This window comes from Neolamprologus multifasciatus, chromosome 7, assembly GCF_963576455.1.
Source record: "Neolamprologus multifasciatus chromosome 7, fNeoMul1.2, whole genome shotgun sequence".
In the NCBI taxonomy this organism is placed as follows: Eukaryota; Metazoa; Chordata; class Actinopteri; order Cichliformes; family Cichlidae; genus Neolamprologus; species Neolamprologus multifasciatus.
The window spans coordinates 14,892,700-14,914,811 of NC_140445.1; the positions used below are offsets into that span (position 1 = coordinate 14,892,700).

At 38.7% G+C, this 22,112-nt stretch overlaps 2 protein-coding genes across 9 annotated transcripts in view; one reads left to right on the forward strand and one right to left on the reverse strand.

The window, feature by feature from the left end:
- Window positions 1-19,788, forward strand: LOC146513971 (interleukin-6 receptor subunit beta). The gene is made up of 17 exons (XM_085165039.1): window positions 1-95; window positions 909-1,313; window positions 1,451-1,504; window positions 3,599-3,655; window positions 3,779-3,890; window positions 3,995-4,152; window positions 4,260-4,405; window positions 8,601-8,742; window positions 8,845-8,933; window positions 9,070-9,277; window positions 9,358-9,537; window positions 10,252-10,383; window positions 10,491-10,652; window positions 11,683-11,826; window positions 11,915-11,996; window positions 12,107-12,188; window positions 12,345-19,788. The coding sequence occupies exons 2-17, from the start codon at window positions 1,232-1,234 to the stop codon at window positions 12,813-12,815; spliced, it is 2,301 nt and encodes a 766-aa protein (XP_085021165.1). The 5' UTR covers window positions 1-95; window positions 909-1,231; the 3' UTR covers window positions 12,816-19,788.
- srek1 (splicing regulatory glutamine/lysine-rich protein 1) overlaps window positions 17,726-22,112 on the reverse strand; it is a 15,366-nt gene continuing 10,979 nt past the window's right edge. For all 8 annotated transcript variants that reach the window (XM_085165043.1, XM_085165046.1, XM_085165044.1 and 5 more), the window contains one exon: window positions 17,726-20,208. In XM_085165043.1, coding sequence (XP_085021169.1) covers window positions 20,056-20,208 — 153 coding nt within the window. In that variant the 3' untranslated portion in view covers window positions 17,726-20,055. The remainder of the gene's footprint in view (window positions 20,209-22,112) is intronic.

The following is a 22,112-nucleotide window of genomic DNA, read 5'->3' on the forward strand; positions in this document are numbered from 1 at the left end:
TCAAACATCAGCACATTTTTCAGATGCACTACAGAAGCACTATATTAACCTCTTGTGTTAAAAATGCGTGCTGGAGAAGCTTAGAGGGCGTGAAGGTAAGGTAAATGGACGACTCATTCAGTTTTGGTAAAATTCTGATGGCACTGTAGCTTATTGGAAAACAGGGCGATCTGAGTCACCACACGTCTCTCACAGAGCATGTGGCAGTTAACGCACAAAGGTTAGCTTGTTTACTCCTATGTCTTTTTATTTTCGTTGTTCGTTTGTTTACTTCACCTAGATGTTTGAGCTTAACTGTGAACAGAATGAATGATCATTTTTACAATAAGATGAAGCAGTTTTTAATTACGAACGTGACATTTCTTGTGACTCAAGCTTCAAACATGCTGTTTTTTTCTTACTTCCTTTAAAAACACGATTAAGATGTTATCTATCTAAGAAATGTCCGCTTGTATATTTCAGTTAAGGTGAAATGTGTGATTTTTAAAATTTATTTATTTTAGTGACACAATTTGTGTGTCACTAAGTGCCTTTTTGATTCTTGCTTTCTACTTCCCTTTAAACTCGTTTTGGTTAAAAACAGCACCGAAATATGATGTAAAAATATTACAATATTTGTGTTTGTAGGCTATAAATGGCAGAAAGCAGTATTTCTATTTTCTTTTAGTGGACCGTGTAGGTCTTTTCTTCAAAACTGTTCGTTTACTAGATTTACTTGATCTGATTTAGAATTTTTATTTTAAAAAACATATTTTCCAGTTCTAGCGGATTGATTTGTAATTTTTCAAATCACACACAGTTCTTTGAAAGCATGAATAGAATTTGAATTTACAGCACACAAAGCCATCCCTGCTCTTCTTTTGAGTCACAGTCACTTCTCTTGCTTTCTGTTGCCTCCTGCACTTCAGAGAGAAGCTGTTGTTTGAGCAGATACAACATCTTCGACTCAACCGTTCTATTTGTGGAAAGAAGAAGTACAAACAAGGCTGTTTCTGCATACTTCAGAGGACTTACCGTTTCTTGTCAGTCTATGAGTCCTATGAACTGTGTCACACACTGTGACCCCGCCCCTCCATGCTCAGTGTCAAAACTCCCCAAAAATATTTCCTTCTCACACACGCTCGAGAGAGCAGCTACTGTGTGAATCATGATTGTGAATGGCAGAAGACTGTGGGTGTGAGGTTACGAAGACACCGTCTTGGTTTCAGTCTTTCAGACAGACCCGGGCGAAATGGCTGGTTGTAAAGTTCAGCTGGATTTTTCAGACTCTAGATGTTCTTCATGTGCAAGCCATTCATATTATATCATCCTGTGTAAGTGTCCTTTTTTTTTTTTTTTTTAAATCTGCCTTTCTACTTGATAAACTTCTTGTCTTGGTACAGCTCAATCTTTCTGGAAGGATTTAAATCCATGAACATCTCTGTGTTAACTCCTGTTGTTCACATTCAAGGTCTGATTTTTGTTCACTACGCTACACTCTCCATGCATTCTCAAGTAACTCCAGGTAGGCTGACCACAACATTTCTAATAATTCATTGTCTTATTACTGTTCATATATTGGTTAGCACTGTGTGTACTGCAATTTTCCAGCATTCTGATTCATGTGAACTTGTGGAGCATTTGTCTCATTTGGCACAAGATGAAGAGTGAAGGACTGTAGTTGTAGTACTATATTTGCCCTACATTTGCACATTTAACCCAGCGTGTCACATGCCATTTTTTTTAACCTTCATTCAGTCTAATACAACAACTCAGTCCAACAGAGTATTTCACTTTATCGATTAAATAACAACTTATAAATATGCTTTACACCACCACGATCACTAATGAAGAGAGCAGCAGTATGTCAGGCTCTGTTTACTGTACTGGACCCCACACCCTACATGTAAACTTCGCACTTGATCCTCCCTTTTAAATGATAACTATATCAGAGCACTTGCATGGAGAATGTTTTGAACTTCCATCATACAGTCATGTTAAAAAAAAGAAAGTGCACCTTCTGTCAGTTGTACTTGTCAGAACGTAACAATAATTAAAAAAAAAAAAAAAATTATAAATCTGATTCTTAGCTTAATATCAGAGTTTTTTCTGGGTCACAAAAACAGCTCTCTTTTTACCATCAGGGTAATGCTGAACGTGTAATCTGGTCTGGAGCATATTATATTCAGAGTTTAGGTTTGAAATCATCCAACTGTGCCACATTATCTCTGATTGTTTTATTTGCAACTTGTGTTTTAAGTGCAATGCAATTCTCTCTGCATGTGCAGCTTGTTAAGCTGTATTTTACTAAGATCGTACATGAAGCCCAGCTGTACAGTTACAGCAGTGCAAACGTCGCAGTCCCACTGGAGTTTGCATATTTAGATGAGATGCGCGTGCTTCAGTAACATCTATTAGATCATTGCTAAGGTCTGTCGTAATCTGTAAAATTAATTTCACTTAGATCTGTTGACCAACTAAAGCGAAGCCCCACGGTCTTTACTGTTTAAATGGACCCACTTAAAGGTTCCAGAGGTCTAATGCGCAGCCATTATAAATAAACAGCAGCGTAGAGAGCGCACTCAGCAAAAAAATGATTAACTTGAATTTAAATGTTTATTTAACACTCTAAATGCGCTAAATCCCACAATTCAGCATCCTTAACATCCTGCCTAATTTGCACCAATATTGGTTTGTCCTGTTATAGTTTTTTGTGTTCTTTATAGATTTTAACCAGCATGTTATCTAGATCATCTGAGATGTCTTTGATTGGAGTAGGCGCCACTCATAGTGATCTTTTTGTGCGGTGCAAGAGTTAAATGAAATGTGCAACATCCCTTTTTATGAGAGCTGTAGAGAACCTGAAGCAGAAAGCCTGGGTTATCAAAGAAACTTAATGATCTGCATTTTCATATCCATCATATCTGACGGAAGTTTTAGGTTCTATCAAACCAGCTGACGCAAAGAAAAGAGAGACTGTGTCAAAATTCCCTCATAGTATAACTCTCACGTCTTAAACTGAGGTAAATGCAACTGGAGGTGAACAAAAAAAAATGACATGAAATGGAGAAACAATGTGTGAAAACATAACTACTGCTTACTGCTTCCATAGAAATGAAAGGGGATCATCACCAAGTGTGAGCACGTCTATAAAAGCAGATGTTTGGCGGTTTGCACAGTATTCTCAAGTCAAATGCAAGGTGATCTGTCGGACAGCTAAAGCTTGGCTCAACGTCAGTCATGCAGCAGCAGGGCGATGATCCCCAGGACAGCAGGAAATTTAGAGTGACTGAAAAAGAAAGGCTTAATGTGCTAAAACAACAATGTAAGAAGAGTGGACCAGAAATCCTTCACAATGTATCGAGAGACTGATAAAGTCCCAAGCCAGGTGTACTTAAGGAAGGGAGGGAGTTTGTAATTAGTTGTCTTTGTTTGTCTGTCTGTAAGATATTATTTTCAAATTTTGTGTGATGGTAGATACCAATAACAGCTTACACTGCTTTAATTTTGCTGGAAAACAGGTCCTGTAAAAAATGTTATCATTAAAAACATCTACTTTTGTAACAATTTCTCATGAATTGACTAAATATTTTGTGTCATATACCATATTCATGTGCAGAGAAGTGCAAGGTAAACGAGATTTCTTCCAAATACCAGCATTGTGGACTTCACCCAGGTAAAGAAAACACATACTGGGTCATCCCGAGGTGACCCATAATCTTTGAAATCAGATTTGAGACAGGAAAACGTTTTTTTTTTCTTCTTTCTTTATGGTGACTGTGCACTGCCTCTTTTACAGATGGAGTCTGTGATTTGGACTGTTTTACTAAAAATGCATGGTCCAAATTAAGATGTATGTGGAAACCTGGAAAACACGCATCCAAAAATACACATATACTCGTAATACAACCGTAAGTAGTTTTGTTTTTCCCTTTTTCCCTTACAACCACACGTTTTAAAAATGCATATGAAAATGTCCTTGTTTGTAATTAACATCTCTTGTTTCTTCTTCTAGAGAAAAAGGAAACTATTGCAGAGTTTATAAAAACATCACTAAATGTCCTGAAGAGATCAACTTCTATAAAAAAAGCAATGTGACCATTCAGATTTTTGAAAACAGTGAGTCAAAAAATTGCACCAAGGCAGTTTTTCAAGGTTCACCGGAGAGCCTGCGTAAGTAAAAAATATATATATAAATTAATAAAAATTTAAGTAGCAGCACTTTGTTTAAAATTTAAAAGTTGATGACATTTTGGGGATAATTTTCCTGACTGTTTCAGAGCGATGTGACCCTCCAATTTATGTGAAATTCACACGGCACTCTGGGAAACTGGACATAAATGTGAGCTGGGATCAAAACGATGTCAAGCATATCATGTCTTACTCTGTCAGATACAAAGCACTGGGAAGCCTTCAATGGAATGAGGTCAGTTATTTACTAGGTAACGATTGATATCAAAATTTGCATTATTGCAGAGCACTACTGTTAAAGACCAGAGGGTTATCCACACGCATGCACAAAACATCAGAAAGAAAAAAAGAAGAAACGGTAAAAACGGCGTTTTATAAGGAAAACATCAAAACACTCCGCTTTTGAACAAAACCAAAAAAAACCCTTTCCTATTGGCCAAAAAATGTACCATGTCGACCAATCAAAAAATGATATAGCAACGTGGCATTTAGTTGTTTAGGAAGGGGGAAGTTTTAGGAGTGAAGGCGGTGTTTTGAGATGTGAGAGATTTGCGATGTTTAGCGCAAATCTTGTGTAGTTATTGTGTAGTGTTGTCAATAGTTTTGTTGTGTGTGTCAGAACAATGAGACGACAGCTGAATGTTACAGGTGTTACAGGAGTGATACATCTCCTGTTGTCAAGTCTGCAGGTATCAAGCTGTTGTTCTCCTTTATCTCATAGTGGACAGAAATTATTTTTTGGAGTGGCACAAATAATTTGTGTGGCATCAGATTTGATGCAGAACAGCTGATTGTTCTGTAAAAAATTTGAAATGGTTATTTTTTTAAAAAAAAACGCCTTAGCTGCTTTTTTAGGTAAACAGCTGCAAAAAACTTTGTTGTTTGCAAAACTCAGTAACTTTTTTGGAGAAGTAACTATATAATTATTTGCCCAACATTGGTCATTATATGCTGTATTTTGCAGACAGAGAGTTACAGGACTCTCTCCCAGACCACAGACTCATACTCATAATACAAGTCAGAGCTTTATAATAAATAAATAAAGTTGTGTTTTCAAAATTGGAGTTCAAGTTATTTTTACTTCCAATAGTGTTAACATACTACACAGGTCATGAATAAGATTTTTTTAAATTTTCATTGTAAGTGGGCTAAAGCAGTTAATTAAAAGTAGTCTAACATAAATGTAAATGCTGTAATTTGATTATTTTAATAAACCATGTAACCATGTTGCTCGCAGTGGTCCAAGGGTTCGCTCAGGGAGTTTGTGCGTTCGCTCAGACACATGAAAAATTAGAGGGAAGATTGGACATGCCCTAAAAAAAAATCAGAGACATCAGAGACAACTATAAATCCCCATGAGCAAAAATAACCGCATCTTTATTGTCTATAGTCAACTGTGGCCTTGTATGTGTTGAGTATGTTGGTTTTGCCCATGAAAATCTTCTCTCCCAATGTCCATGCAAAAAGGGTTATTGTGTGACCAAACACATCCACACCGGCTGATTGCAGGCTATTGTGTCTGTGCATGGTTCCTCCACATGCTGCCGAATCATATTGTTAAATTGCCAGTATATCTTGTTTCTACACACTTAACCACGTTTGAAGATGTAAACCACTTTGACCTCAGGACTAAGTCCATGCCATAAATGGACATGTTCTTGGTGCTCTTCTTTCAAGGGCTTCTGCTGCCTGAGGTATTCACTCAGCATATAAACAGTTGTTGCCATCTTTTAGATGTGGATCTTTGTTATTTCATCTTGGATAGCAGTTCTGAGACTCAATAGTCCTTCTCTGTCTTCCTGTACTTAATATATAGTCTCAGGGTGCTGGATTTGAGGTTAAACCCTTGATACAAGGTAATTCCCCCTTTTTTTTTTATATCAATGGCTTCTTCCTCCTTTGGTGAGCATATTATCCCAGCAGGCTATCTGATGACTGGCAGGCATAATTGTTGATTGCCCAGATATTCTTCGGACTTATTCTCTGCAGGTGTGCGGCACTATGCAGCTTTACTGGCAGCTTTACAAGTTGGTTGTGGGATTTCAAGGTTCTTATAGCTATCCTCAATGTCTTTGTTGCCTTTCGACTACACTTTTCTTGTTCGAATGACCTTCCTATGTCATTATTGTAGGTCCTAGTAGTGTGGATCAGGGAAGTGATATCTTGTTCACTCCTGGTATGCAGCTCGATGCCATCCATGTACAGGAAGTGGCTAAAGTTTGCTTTATTCGATAGTTGGCATCTGTAGCCAACTACTCTATCTTGTTAATGATGTGATTGAAGGGGTTCAAGCATATGCAGAACAGCACTGGAGACAGAGCATCTCCTTGGTAAATCACACACTTTGTTCACTGAATTCCTCTTAGTGTCCTTTTAGGCTCTTAGGGTCCTGTTGGTCTTGTATAGTTCCAGCCAGTAAGTCGTAATATTTCTTGTAGTCAATCCCAGCAGTGCACAAGGTGGTCACTCTGGTCTTCCAGGCTCAAGTGACTGGTCTGTCCAACCACGGGCTGCTGTTTCGTTCTGAAGTTGCTGCCAATTCCTTTCTAGGCCCCACCCATGTATTGAGCCATGTTTCTGCTCATCTTTGCCATTACAATGATGGACAAGTTTGTGTGAGCTTGGTGGTTGCCAGAAGAAATGTACTTGTCTGATTGCATTGTGCCATAGGAAAAGTGGTGGTGGAGTTGGGATCGTGGTGTGAGGATGGGTTTTGTGTGTGTGTGTGTGTGTGTGTGCGTGTGTGTGTGTATACATATAACAACCAGCAGAAATGACACAGACACACACATACACACATACAACAAGACTGTTGATTTGTGTATCTATGTTTTTGCATAATTTTCTCTTGCAGGTGTTGTTTGTATTTGTGGGGTTTTTTCTTACAGGCGCAGCAGTTGATGAGCCATTGTGGGGGGTTTTGGTCTCCTCCCCCTGCCTGTCAGCTTTGACATTGCAATATTTCACATGTAGTGTGAATAATGATAGAAATAATAATAATAAGAGTTGGCTCAAGAGTTGGGAGTTCGCCTTGTAATCTGAAGGTTGCCGGTTCGAGCCCCGGCTTGGACAGTTTCAGTCGTTGTGTCCTTGGGCAAGACACTTCACCCGTTGCCTACTGGTGGTGGTCAGAGGGCCCGGTGGCGCCAGTGTCTGGCAGCCTCGCCTCTGTCAGTGCGCCCCAGGGTGGCTGTGGCTACAATGTAGCTTGCCATCACCAATGTGTGTGTGAATGGGTGGATGACTGGATGTGTAAAGCGCTTTGGGGTCCTTAGGGACAAGTGAAGCGCTATACAAATACAGACCATTTACCATAACAGAAGCAAATGAATAAATAGATAAAATTTAATTTAGAAAAACACAAAGAAGCCCACAGATATTTTATAGATCTCGACTTGAAAAAGCAAATATGTCACAGCAGTGCATTCAGATCTTAATTCTAATGGCAGTCTGCCGGGCTAAGACAGGCAGGGTTTTTTTTTTTTACTTTTAACATCTTATACATAACTACTGTTTTCTTCTACTTTGAAAATCTAACACACACCATGTCTGTCCTTTTCACCATTGACAGTTTTCCATCACTATACTGTATTAGAGTGAAAGAGGCATTCAAAAGCAGGTTTGAAATGTAAACAACATCTGAAATAGCTGAATCTTAGATTCTTAGAAAGTGCAGGATGATCTGAGCTGGACTTTTATGATTTCAAAACACTGGTGCTTTCCTTTCAGATGCAGTATTATCCATAATAAAGGATTAGAAAAACAAAACAAACATTGATAGACAGCAACTCTCATAGACAGACACATTTATCTGAGGGAGACAAAAAGTAGCCTACGTCTAAAGGTCTGCGTAAAGATCTCCGTGAAATGAGTCAGAGCTTACCAACTGACGTTAACTGCCCACACTTTAGTCATGTAACAGTTAAAGTTGCTAGATGATGAGATTATGTCTAACTGAAAGTCAAATTTCTCTGAAATATGGTCTCAGAAGCTTGAAAAGAAAATAGACCACCATGAGCTGGGTGATTTTTGCTTTGCAACATTCGCTCTGATTGTATTTCTCTTCCAGTCTAATTTTAAATCACAGCATATTTTATATCAATTTCTGCTAAAGAAAATGATCCATTTTAAATCCAGCCTGAATCCTTACTCACACTCTGGAAAGTACATGGTGAACATTAGGTATATTAAGGAATTCATTCAGGTAATATACAAATTACCTGAATTACTTGTAACTGCAGGCGTACTTGTTTTTCCAAACTTTAGTTTTTAACCTCTTTCTGAAGGCATTGTGATCTGCTCTCTGTGACTTGGTCGGCTTGCATTTTTGCTCTGAACCAGTTTCTTCTACTATACTCTACAAAAAACAAAACAGATGTTTATTTCGGATATTTCCCTAACGCACCCGCTGATTTCTGTGCTGCTTGCAGTCACCTGGAATGTCCCAGAATAAAACTACATGCAGAGTGGAGAATCTAAACTCCTCAGTGGCCTACGCTCTACAGATACACTGCATCACCAATACTAAATGTACACAGTGCCCATGGAGTGAAGCTTACACTGTGCCATCAGGTTAGTGTTTGCTTTCTACTTTGTTTTTCTCCTAAAACCGGATAAAGGATTACCTGCTTATGTTCGAAGTAAAAAAAAAAACAACCCAGTTTGCTCTTTCAGAGGTGACATCACAGCCGGTCATCGTCAACTCTGAAGAAACTGACGTCGCCAATGAAAAGGGTTCTCGCCTTGTTTCAATAACCTGGAAGGTAATTTTTCTTCAAAAACATCTTCTGAGAACATGCTATTAAACAAAAAGCAGAATGTAGAAAACACTTGGTGAATATAAATGCACTGATTAGTCATAGCTGCTTGTTTTGATAATAAACTGTTTTTAATTGTTAGGTTTCTGCCAGAGACTTGCATGATGGCTATATTGTGACCATTGGGAAAGAGTCAGGAGAGGCCCCAATTGAGCAGATCAACACCATTCAGCCCAGCATCACACTGATTCTCTCCTACTCAGCTTATCATGTGAGCATCCGGTCTTGCAACAACGTCAGCATCTCTCCAGCTGTGAGCCAAATAATACCCCTGCGCGAAGACATGGACAGTCAGTACTCATTTCCATCCTTACAGCTCTCTTAAAGGTGTCGTTTTCACCACAGATCTGAACAAAGTATACATCCACAGGTATGGGAGATGAGCTGAACGTGACAGTCCACAATAACATATCCTTCAAAATCTACTGGAAAGATTTCCTTCTCAAAAAATATGTGTGCTATTGTGCGGAGTGGAGGGCAGAGAAGACTAAAACAGCATACAAGTCCTTTTACCTTAAAGGCAAAAACTACTATACTTTCTCTTTAAAAGGTATGTTAATATTATGAGTTTTTGGGCAGCACCGTTTAAATCCAATTTGTTTTGACTTGCCTAAATGATTTTATATACAATACTGGATTGATATTGGACAGTAGAGATCACTGCATGTTGTCAGATTTAGCTGGGAAAAACACTCTGGATATGGCTAGGGAAAGCTTTTAATTTGGTTAGAATTAATTGTAAGTATGCAACTATGGCCCAAATGTTTCAAGCATATGTTTCTTTATAAAAGGTGGAAACTACTTCCATAACATTGTCCACTGATTTGTGGACTTGAGTTTAAAGCTTCTGCGTTAGAAAATGTACTGTCCCAATCTGTATTTATTTACTTATTCTAGAGCTAGAAAAACTCATTAGGTACATGCATAGATACCTGGTATGGCTATAGATGTATGTGTCTCCGCCTGCAGATACCTGTTAATTAGAGCTATGCGTAAATAAAATAATACTAGAGCTTGGAACTTGAACACTGAAAAAAGCGTTTGTGTAAGTCCTAAATCAGCTTCAAAACCAAACCTGTCAGAAGTCCATTGCAGAGGTCTGTGCACCCCAAACCTGGCTCCAAAACACTAACATGGTGGAAACTTGAAAAGATATATATATCTACTTGCTTGTGAACACTTGAGTTGTTTTGCAAATATAATAAATATATTTCATTTTCTTCCAGCAATCAATCATAATTCATTTGATATCTCAAATATCCAGAACCCTTGAAGCCTTACAAGAGATACACCGTCAGTCTGCACGTGCGACCGAATAAGGACACCTGCAACATGAAGCATCTTAACAACAGCGAAGGAACGTTTGCAAGCACAAAGTTTTATTTCATGGAAGGCAGTAAGGCACAGGCACTCTTCTCCAAAACAAGCAGACACACATACATTACAAGTCGCCAACAAAACACTCTGACCTCTTGAAATTGCATTCCCGTGTCATTATTAAAGCTCCTGTGAGTGGTCCCGCAAACATCAGCAGTTACAATTTGACACAGAATTCAATGGTGCTGCAGTGGTCATCCATCCCAGAAGAAGACATCAGAGGTTTCCTACTGGGTTACACAATCCACTACACTGAGAACCACCTGAGGGGAACAGAATCTGAGAACAGTAAGACACTTCCACTTACTCATAAGCTTATTCATAAACTGCTGAATTTTGTTGAATAAAATAATAGCACTGGCATCACATCTACTGGTTGCTCTACAGCACATGCATTATCCTCACTAAATTTCCTGTTTGTCAGCTACTTTGTTTACTCTTCTCAGTTCTCCTGAAGTTAATGAATGCTGTAATCACACTGCAGTTTTTAGCCTTGATTTTAATGACCTCATACACTACTTGATGTAGCTATGACATCATAACCTAATTAACTCTCTGGATAGGACTGATTTGTCAAGATGGCTGAGCAACCTAAAGATAATCTACTATCAAATGTTACTGTTACATTATTTCTTTCAAAAGTCTTCCACTCACGTATTAAAATACTCCAAAATCATTTGACAGGAAAGCCATTCTAACACCGCTGCTGCTATTTCAGCAAGTGAATATGGTCATGATGACAATATTTTCATATGATAATACTAACATACTCATAAAGACAACACTAACATGTTCACCATGACACTGCTAATATGCTATGCTCATAATGATAATGCTAATATGTTCATAACATCAATGCTAACATGTTCATAATGCTAACGCTACCATGCTTATAATGTCAGTACTAACGTGCTTTTAATGTCACTGCTAACATGCGCATAATGATGATGCTAACATGCTTGTAATGTCAATGCTAACATGCTCATAATGCTAACGCTACCATGCTTATAATGTCAGTACTAACATGCTTTTAATGTCACTGCTAACATACTCATAAAGACAACACTAACATGTTCACCATGACCGTGCTAATATGCTATGCTCATAATGATAATGCTAATATGTTCATAACGTCAATGCTAACATGTTCATAATGCTAACGCTAACATGCTATAATGTCAGTACTAACATGCTTTTAATGTCACTGCTAACATGCGCATAATGACGATGCTAACATGCTTGTAATGTCAATGCTAACATGCTCATAAAGACAATGCTAACATGCTAATTATGACAAAAACTATCATTTTGATTGCAGACATTACAGTGGATCCAAACTTTAACAAGTATGAACTAAAGGATCTTACAAGTGGCACAACATACCAAGTCCAGATATCAGGTTTCACCTCTAAAGGAACAGGAAAACGAAGTGAACCCAACTTTTTTACGACGACTCAAGAAGGTCAGTCATGTAATATTTCAACCATCAACTGTACATATAATTAAATTTCTAATTTTTTGTTTGTGCCTTTATTTATTTATTTGCACAGGAAGTTTTAAATTCACTAGTATTATTGCAGCCATTGCAGTTTTGGCTGCTGGACTGATATTTGGACCACCAATAATAAAAAGGTACAACTTGTCAACCAATAGCTGGAACAGGATTCCACCAAAGTCGCTAATTAGCTATGTCTACCACTGTGCACAAGCTTTACCTTAACTATTCCTTTAATGCTTTTTAGAGCAAAAGTTGTCCTCTGGCCAAGCATACCTAATCCTGGAAAGAGCAATACAATGCAGAAAATAGACAGGCCCTGTGAACTGGTAAGTGTCAGCTGTGACAAAGCACACAGTTTTAATGTTGTGGAAACCTAAAACAACCTGAAACTTATTTTAGGGGACTGCTATTAAAGTCCCAGTGCATCAGATGAAATATGTTGTATAAAATTAAATACATCAGTGTGTAATTTGGTCACATAGGAACTCCTTGAGGCAATCAATACTCTGAAGGCTGAAGAATGGGAAACAAAAAGTCTCCATATAATTGAGAAAGAAGCTGTCGCCCCTGCCACGATATTGCCAGCAATGCTACCGCTTCTTTGTGGCTTAGACAAACGGGGAGATTCACCAGGAATTACTTGTAACTGGATCCAAACAGAGACAGATGATGCAACTGGCAATACATCTCCCAACAATACTACAGACACATTGTTGGAAACCCAGCAGACAGACCTACAAAGTTTTCCTTTTCCCTTTCCAAGTGGCTATACCACGATGGAAATGTTTCAGCAGGTAATGCCACAGAGCATCACTGCCGTTACTCAAGACATGGAAAGTGACCCAGAGGACACAGACCTGACTGTATTCAATCCTAAGCCAGGACTGGATTACGTAAGACAATTTAGCACCAGTCCAGTCTCGGACAGTGACCACCTGTCCACAATTTTGTGATAAAGGTCAAACTGCAGAGTATAAAGAGGAAAAATCACTACGTGAACAACTTAGTCTAAAAGGCCAAAGTAAGAACTGCTGCCCCTGACTGTTTCTGCTGTGGCTTATGAAGAACAACAATTCAGTTTACCAACACCATGGATTCATTCGGCTAATAAAATTAGCAGAATTACCAAGACAGTGTTTACATCACATTTATGTAAAAAACTTAACCAAAAGAATGGCATGCCAGTTGTTGGAATTGGAGTAAAAAGACAAAACATCCTCCCAAAAAGTGCACTTAACCATTACCACGGTCATTGAATATGTCTCCGAATACTCTGAAACTGCTTTGTGCATAGTTGGTCTGTGAACATACAATATTATCCTGTCATTTCATAATAAAATTATGACCTGGAAAGGTTTCTGAGACCTGCAGAATTTAAACTTAGAATAACTTTTGTATCTTTGCTGAAGCCGTGCTAAATATTTATTCTAAATATTATAACCCATTTAAATGATATGATAAGAACATTGCATTGAAAACAAGTATATCACCAGGTGGATTTTCCCCTTTAAAATTTAATAAAGTACCTAAAAAAGGTCAAAGGTGTTTTGGACACTGCAAACACAACAAGCACCTAATTCTGATGTCTACTGTAAATGAGTAAATAAATGACTGCAAATGACAACTACAAAAATATATGTGAAATATTGGCACATATATCAGAATATTGAATTTGTAAATCACCAAATATCACTATTTGTCTCTCAGGTTGTAGTTATGACATATACACATTGTATACATATATATACACATGCATACACACACACATATATATATAAGTGTGTATACATATGCTTAAGCTGTGACACTGTACTACTACTGGTCTCAGTAGTTGCAGAAGACAACTTCCTTTGCAGGTGCAGATAATAAGACAGCATATCCATTGTTCCATTAGGTTTCTGGATAAGATGGTGAAGGTTTGCTGCGTTTGTTGAACAGTGTGGTAGTAAAACCAGGGGAAAATAAAACTTGCTGCTGTTAAATATTCTAAAGTCTTTTGCTGTATAAATAGCGGTATTTTCTTCTTCTTCAAAAGATACAGTAAATAAAGTAATGTTAGTTTTAATTAAAAAAAAAAAAGAGGCAAAAATTAGTTTGTTTCTTTATTCAATATTTGAACAGTGGTACTCAGTCAGTACATATTCAGTAAATGCAAATTATTTACACGGCAGTGCACTACAGGCATAAATCTAGACCCCTAGATAAAACATTATGGCATTATAGCAGTGACAACTCCTCCACAGTTGCAGGTGGGATTTTTCTTTTTTGAGGACGGCTCCTTTTACCTTTCAATATGGATGGTCTGTTTATGTTTTGATCAAGAGCCTTTTTTTGGGCAGCTGAAGAGGACAAGTCTATCTTATGGCCAACCACTGACTGTATCTTGGTCACATTACCCAACAAAACCCAGTATGCAGGTTCATCTGTAACAGTCCTTGTGCCACAGATCTGCACTGTTGCTTCTACATTAAACAGAAGAGCAGCGACATGGGTGCAGGTCTCCGTGACTCTGGCCATACAGGTGCAGTGGGCGACTTCAACCTTCCCTGTGATGCTCACAGTGACCCATGGCTGCAATGCTGGTTCATTCAGTCTTTGAGAGTGCAGTACCTGAAACACACACAAAGTTCATTTAAAGACAATTTTCTGCAAGTACCGCTGCTTCGCCTCTGAATGCAATCAATCTCTATACAGTCCATTCTCTTTTGAGCTGCTTTTAAGCATCTTTCTTGTAGTCGTCGTTCCAACACAGTGTTTGTTTTGATTTGTAGACCTTGATATAGATATATATGATTTTTTATTTATTTTATCAACTTTTCTTCTGACGATGCTGTCTGTGTTGAGCGCTCAGTGGATCTGCACTCGACAGTGCAGCCTAGGCGGAGTAGTCGAACGGAATGGCTAACCGAAGGCCGGACAGTCCTGATCCTCAAGGACCCCCAGAAGGGACCGGATGGGCAAGAATACCAGAGGCGCAAGCCAAGACAAGACAAGAAAGCTCCTTACCATGCATGGAGGGTTTCACCCCAAGTCCAGCACCCTGAGGCTGTACGCTAAGCGGAAGGAAGGGGACTGGTGAGTGTCAGCACCACAGTCCAGGATGAGACAAGGAACATCCACAAATACATCACGAAGATGGCCCCCAACTGACAGCGTGCTCGGTGAATACCTCAGGCAGCAGAAACCCAAGAAAGTGGAGGAAGGCGAGGAACCATCATGGAAGGACAGGCCCCTGCACGGTATGTACCACCGGCAGATAGAGAAGGTGGCTGATATCCAGAAATCCTACCAGTGGCTGGACAAAGCTGGACTGAAAGACAGCACGGAAGCACTAATCATGGCAGCACAGGAACAAGCACTAAGCACAAGATCCATGAGGCTGGGGTCTATCACACCAGACAAGACCCCAGGTGCAGGCTGTGTAAAGATGCTCCAGAGACAATCCAGCACATAACAGCAGGGTGTAAGATGCTAGCAGGCAAGGCATACATGGAACGCCATAACCAAGTGGCCATAGTGTACAGGAACATGTTGTTGGTATGTTTGAAGCAGGTCCCTTGTGTAGCGCTGGAACTCAGTCACGATGTGTTTCATCCATTTCATAGGCTGGTTTGCTGCAATAATGCCAAATAATTAGCAACTCTATAAATTGAAGGTAGTTCTGCAAAATCACTCAGTAGGATGTTTGTTCTAATTTGCTATGACCTCAGAGTGCATCGAAAATAAAACTAATAGGCTACAAAGAGTGATATGAACATATTAAGAACTTACCGGAATGAAAATGTCTGGAGCACCAACAGATATTTGGAGATGGAAGAGAACTGGATATCAGCTCGTCTCACAGCTGCTATCCAGGCTTCGTTTGGTAACATCGATACCCGAGCTCCCTCATGTTGCTTCCAGGTTGGGAAATAATGAAAAGATAAACCGTCTTGATGCATTCTCAATCATCCAGGAAAGTAAATCTCCAAAAGTTGATTCTGTTAATCTGGACGTAGGGTTTTGTGGGAGAAACGTTTCGTCACTCATCCAAGTGACTTCTTAAGTCTCAGCTGACTGCAGGTTTCCCTGCTCCTTGTGGCTACAAGTTGAACAGCCACAAGGAGCAGTACCCTCCATGGAGAAGGAGACTAGAGGCTAAGATAAAGGTAGCACGAAGGGAGGTAGGTGTTCAACTTGTAGCCAAGCATCTCACTGATCACTGCTTCCATGGTGTAGATCAGCTTGTTAGTCTCGGTAATGATGGCGGTAGATATCATCCGTAGTGCTGCATTCACATCACCTAGTAGATCTTCTGAGGGTACTTCAAGTAGTCTTAGTAACCAGCTATCCGGTGTTTAAGTCTGACATCATTAGCCATGCGTGGGACCAAACTCTGCTGCAGGTCCCTAATTCCAACGATCACTGCAGCATCACTGAGAAAAACTGTCTAAATCCTTTCATCTGTAATAAAATGATCAGCGTTGCTGCTCTATCAGGTGTAACAATTAAGTTTAACATCCAGGCATCCACGAAAACCAAATTTATGAAATTTAACGGAGTTAGAAGTTAGCTCGCTAGTTTGCATCTAAATATAATATACCATTTTCTGACTGAGGAATTTATGAAACAAATTAAGACGTACAGCTCTGCTATCATTTCCGACATAACTGAAGACAGGAAAGTGAACGGCAGGGACATTTGTAGGGTTACTGAAGTTTGGCTAGCTTGTATATAATGATGTGCTACATGATCGCTAACGACACAGCTATGTGAGCATAATATAAACATTGAAGATGGAGGGTGAACGCCATCTTTTTTCCACTCAATAAAAGTTAACGTGAGGGTTCCCGAAGGTTCGGGACAAATGCAATCGCATGGCAGGATGCTGTGAACGGACTGAACTTTAGTCGGGAGAACAACTGATCCATCCACAATACAAGGTTAGTTATCAATATACTGTTGCATGGGCTGAGCTGTAGTTACATGGTAAGGTTTTAAAAACTGAGCTTTAAAATGATTAGCGGTAATAAAAACCGAGAGAGGCCGACAGTGATCACTGACTGTTTTTAGGGGCTTGTGGAGATTAAATATAACAAGATACAAAGCATTAAAACATGTAAAAAACACAAAAGCCTTATTAAACGCAGAGTCGTTTGGGCCCGGAAGCAGGATTCATCACGTTATCACTTAAAGACCGAATAGAGGTAGTTGTGCAAAATCTGGTGGCCTTAAGTCATGGGGGAAAAAAAGGCACCATTCACCAGTTTAACACACAAAAACATTTTCAAACTTTTTGAAGGCTGTTCATTGTCAGCTGGTCTGAAATGTTCAATCAGTGGCTGTTCTCATAATGAAGACCTTACTTTACGTTACCCTTTTGCAGAAAGCCTAAACAAAGCTTAGCAGTCTACAACCATAAGGTGTTACTTGAAATGCTAGTCTTAGCCATGCCGACCTTTGCTAAACCACAATAAATGGAAGGTATGACTGTGGCTTATGCGGTTTTCACCATGTTTGCAGATTACTTTTACTTGGAAATAAAGAGCTCTCTTGCCCGGCATCTTTTGGGGAGCATGAATGTCTAACAAATTTTGTGCCTTTTTATCTCATTGAAGTTGGGGTATGTCACAGCAGAGGTCAGACGTTTGCCAGCAGACAAATGGTTGAAGCTCAAGGTGTTCACTTTGGTCAGACACTGTTCAATTAACAGAGATTTCTAAAGGCAGATCATATATCGCACACACAGATGAGTGAAAGTGTTATCCGTAAATATGAATTGTTACTACTCTTTCAAAGCACAGAATAATCTAACTGGGTCCATATCAAGAACTCGTGGTGCACCACAGTCAACACAAAGCCCAAGTTAAAAAATCAAACAAAATTAGTCAATGAAAAATCTCTTTTATTGAGTGTTTTTGGAAACGGATGTACTGTTAGATTTGAAATGAAGAGGATTTATACATGAAAGCTCTTCAAAAACAGTGGCACCAGACTTTTACATAGAGTCCAAAATCCAGCATCAAAGGACCACTCCTCATGGACTGAACCGTCAAACATGTTTATACATAATATACCTTCAGAAGTGGGTAAATGTTTATAAAAATAAAATTCTTCACATACTGAAATACTTGGATTTTTAAAACTACATTTTATCATAAGATGACCACTTCAGACTGAAGATTTGTTTGTTTTTTTTAAATTGTAAAAACAAAGTAAGAAAAAAAAAGAAGAAAAAAAGGCAGAAGGCAGGGCAACAAAATACAATCAATCATAAAATCAGGTCTGTAAAATCCAGCAAAGAGGAATTTGGCCACACACAGCCATAAAGTATCCTTTTAAAAACACGTTCAAAAAACAGAACACACACACACACACACACGCAAAGTCACATAGATCTCAATCTGGGGCCAGCTTGCAAACACTCGACCGAATAAACTGAAATAGTAAAAATTGAGAAAAATAGGTCTAGGTCTACTTAATTATTAGTATACTCTGTAATGAATTAATGAGGACAGCTAAAACTTTAATATAATGTCTCAATAGTTTTCAACATCCTAAACAAGTCTCCATATTTTTTCTTAGTGTAGGCACTTTTTGGCCCTAATGTGCTTACATGCAGTTTGTGGACCTGTGACATTTCCTGTTCAGTCTCTTCTTGACTGCTTCTGAGAACTTTAATCGCCCCACTTTCTCCAGTAACATGAGCTGACAGACATTTATAGCACATCACCATTATTTTACAGTATAGGCATGTGACTTATATACAGTATAAAACAGTAAATAACTTTTTTTCCTCCTCACACAGTATTAGAACAATAGCAGGACATGATACTTTGTGACCTTGTTGCAACTACTAACCAGAAATAGAAAAAGCTATTCAATGATGTACAGCTATGAAATAAAACAAAAGTGTTCATGTCAACCAAATGAGTTCACTGTTCACAGCATAAGATAACACCATTCTCTAATCTTTTCAGTATGCCACTTCAAGCCATAAAATTAAAATGCAGTTTGCAGGATGCAACCGTTCCCGGACCATAAAACAAATATGGTGCAAAAAGGGGACTTAAAGGTAACTTCACTGACATCACAGCCCACATTTTCCTTCACCAACATACAAAGGGGCAAATGAACTTTTCAGCATAAGCAGAAATGTTATTTTAAACTCAATATTCCTCTAAGGGACTTTGTGTTTATCCATTTTCTGAAACATGCATCACATATATAATATGCCATTGCTTCACTTAGTGAAAAGGCAAAAAAACAAATATGGGAAGTTGCTCGCACAGCCATTGTGTGACCACAGCCAGCGAAGCAAAAATAATGAGAAAAACAAGCCAGACTGTGTACAAGTCTGTGGGGGGAAAGAATTAGAGTTAGCTGCTTTACGGTAGGCCTACCTTCCAATTAACCAGTCTCTAGTGTAGGAGTGTAACCTTCAGTTTCTTACTTGCATCGCCTTCTTGCTCACCATGTCCTGTTTAACAACACCATGATGATGACAGAAAGACTCAGGTTGAGGGTCTAAGACGGGATTTCACGCTATTTTTTTTTTTTTAATATTCAGATTATGGGAACCCTGCTTTCACTCTGGCTCTCACACAGGACAGGCATGCAACAAACCCTTTATGTTCCTCACTAAGCAATTTAAGACAAACATTTGACTCCTGCTGCAGACTGTTGCTGCTTATTTTTACTTCAAAACTTTTTTGAAGTACTGAACTTTACAGTTAATAAATATGTAAATATGTGACAGTCACAAATAACACATCTAGCTTTAAATGAATCGATAAACGAGTATGACCTCTATTCCTCATCTGTGTATCTGGAATGTGACCAACCTTCCTGGAAATGCGGGAACATTACAGGACTACTATACTAGCTGTCAAAAGTTTAAGAACCTATACCATAAGGACATAAAAGCAGCAGCAGAAGAAGAAGGAGGAGAAGTGGTCAGTGGAATAGCTAAGCAGAAAAAGTGTGGCCTTGTCTATGAGCACTCACTTGCCCTTAAGGTTTGATAGTGAGATTAGGCTGACTTAGAGGAGCCATGTGTGTCACCAGTCAGGGGATGATAATGGGAAAGAAAAAAAAAAAGTACGATCCCATTCAGTGCTTCTGTATGTACACACACACACACACTCACGCATGTACACAATGGGCAATAAGATACCTGGATGAACAATATTAGTGTCCATGGTGTTGCTGAAGTCACTTTGCACCAACATATGCTTCCTCCTCGTGGTTAGTCTTGTAGCTGCCGTTATGCTGGGCGCAGGGTGATGACGTCATGTCCTCACTTGGTGTGGCTGAGCCTTCTCTGTCACTTTCTTCTTTTCCTTCTCTGACATACCTCGCTTCAGCCTGAAATGGCAACAATGAACGATCAACTTTGACCAACAAAAATATTCAAAGAGAAAAACGCTCAAGTGCAGGAAAACTATGCTGTGCACATTAACAATTTTTTGATACTTCCATCTTTTTCAAACAGGAGTTTAACTGACAGTTGTAAACATCAAGTACTTAAGCTTATAGTACAAATATGTACCTAATCTCATACTAATTGATAATAAAAATTAGTATCTGGAATAAGCTGAGGCATCCCCTCATGTTGTCCAAGATAAGGACAATTTTGGACAATACCTCCCACCCAACATGCTGGACAGTCACAGGAGCATGCTCAGTGAGAGACTGATTTACCCAAATGCACCACTGAAAGACACAAGAAATGATTCCTGCCTGTGGCTCTCTCCCTATACAACTCCATCTATAACTAGAAAGTGCATTTTCTGAAGAAACTGCAGTGTGAATGCTTGAATTTGAATGTATGCACTGAAATGAATTTATTGCTGAATTTTGAGATAAAAATGAATTTTTAACCTGAAAGCCAAAGTGCTGAACTGCTAAAAGCTGACATTTACACAGAAGAAGTTGGAAAATAGCTGAAAATGTTTTAAATGTAAATGAGAAAAACCTAAGAAATGAGAAAATAAAATTTAGAGTCAGAAAACATCTGAATGAATATTAAAAGTTCATATTCTTTGAATCACTGAATGACTAAAATGTGATCCCTCCACTTGGATCCACACAGTTTAAAAAGTTTACATCTCCGAGCTTTCAAAGACACGGTGTTGGAAAGAGAAGAATGATGGCTACGTTTTGAGGGTAAAATGATGGCTGTAGAGCAAACACTGTGGACACAGAAGTCGTTCAAAGAGAAGTGTTTAAGATGAATCTTGGCAGAGTGAGAGAGAGCTCGTTAAGCAGGCAGGTGTGAGCCTGGCTGCTGTAATGACTGCACCCAATGGCTCCATACACAGGCACACAGACATGCACCTCACTTTTGATGCTTAAAATGAACAGAAAAGTCAGGCCCAAACAAATCCTTCCCAAATAAAAAGTACACGTCGTATCGACAAAATTCTTTCACCGTGAGTGGCAGCAATGTCTGGTCTACTGAATTCTCAGTTTTCATGCCTGTGGAGGTTATTATATTGACGTGGTGACAGTGGAAAGACACCATGCTCTTCTGATTTTCAAAGGAACCTTCTGAGCTATTTTAACATTAGAGTCTATGGAAGAGTTGGAGGGAGGAGGCTGTGCATTGGTGACATTTATGAAAGAACCATAACACCTAGTACAATAGTAAACACATTGGATGAAAGAGGACAGCGATGGCTACGTTTTGAGGGTAAAATCATACATGTAGAGCAAACGCTGCGGACACAGCAGCAGTTTTAAAAAAGATTTTAAGATTAATTTTTTCGCTCCTCTCACTCTAGCAGTTGAGCTGTCTCACTCTAGCGCCAACATTCCGTCCCATACACACCCATTATAAACTCTGAAACGGCTGAAAAAACATCATGAAACTTAAACTGGAACTGAAGAAAAAGTATAATAGATATTGAAAAGATAAATACAAGTTGAATAGTTGAATGTCTTGTCTTCGTTTTAAAGTTTGAATGGTTGCTCTATGTCAATGTATGTGGAAGTAGTAAGAGTTTAAAAATGAGTAAGTTGAATGAGGATTTGAAGGGTCTCCCCATTGAAATACATGGGAAATTTTTGATGAAAAAAGTTGAATAAAATTAAAAATATAAATGTTAAAAATGAAAAAAATAGAAGCACACCTTTCCAAAAGAAGAGGAATCTGATGGTGTTTGAATGGTTTTTCTAAGTTGAACGGTTTTGAAGGAGATAGACGGCGAAAAACGTACGGAAAAGAAAATAATAATAAAGATTAGAAGAACAATACTGTGAATGCTTTT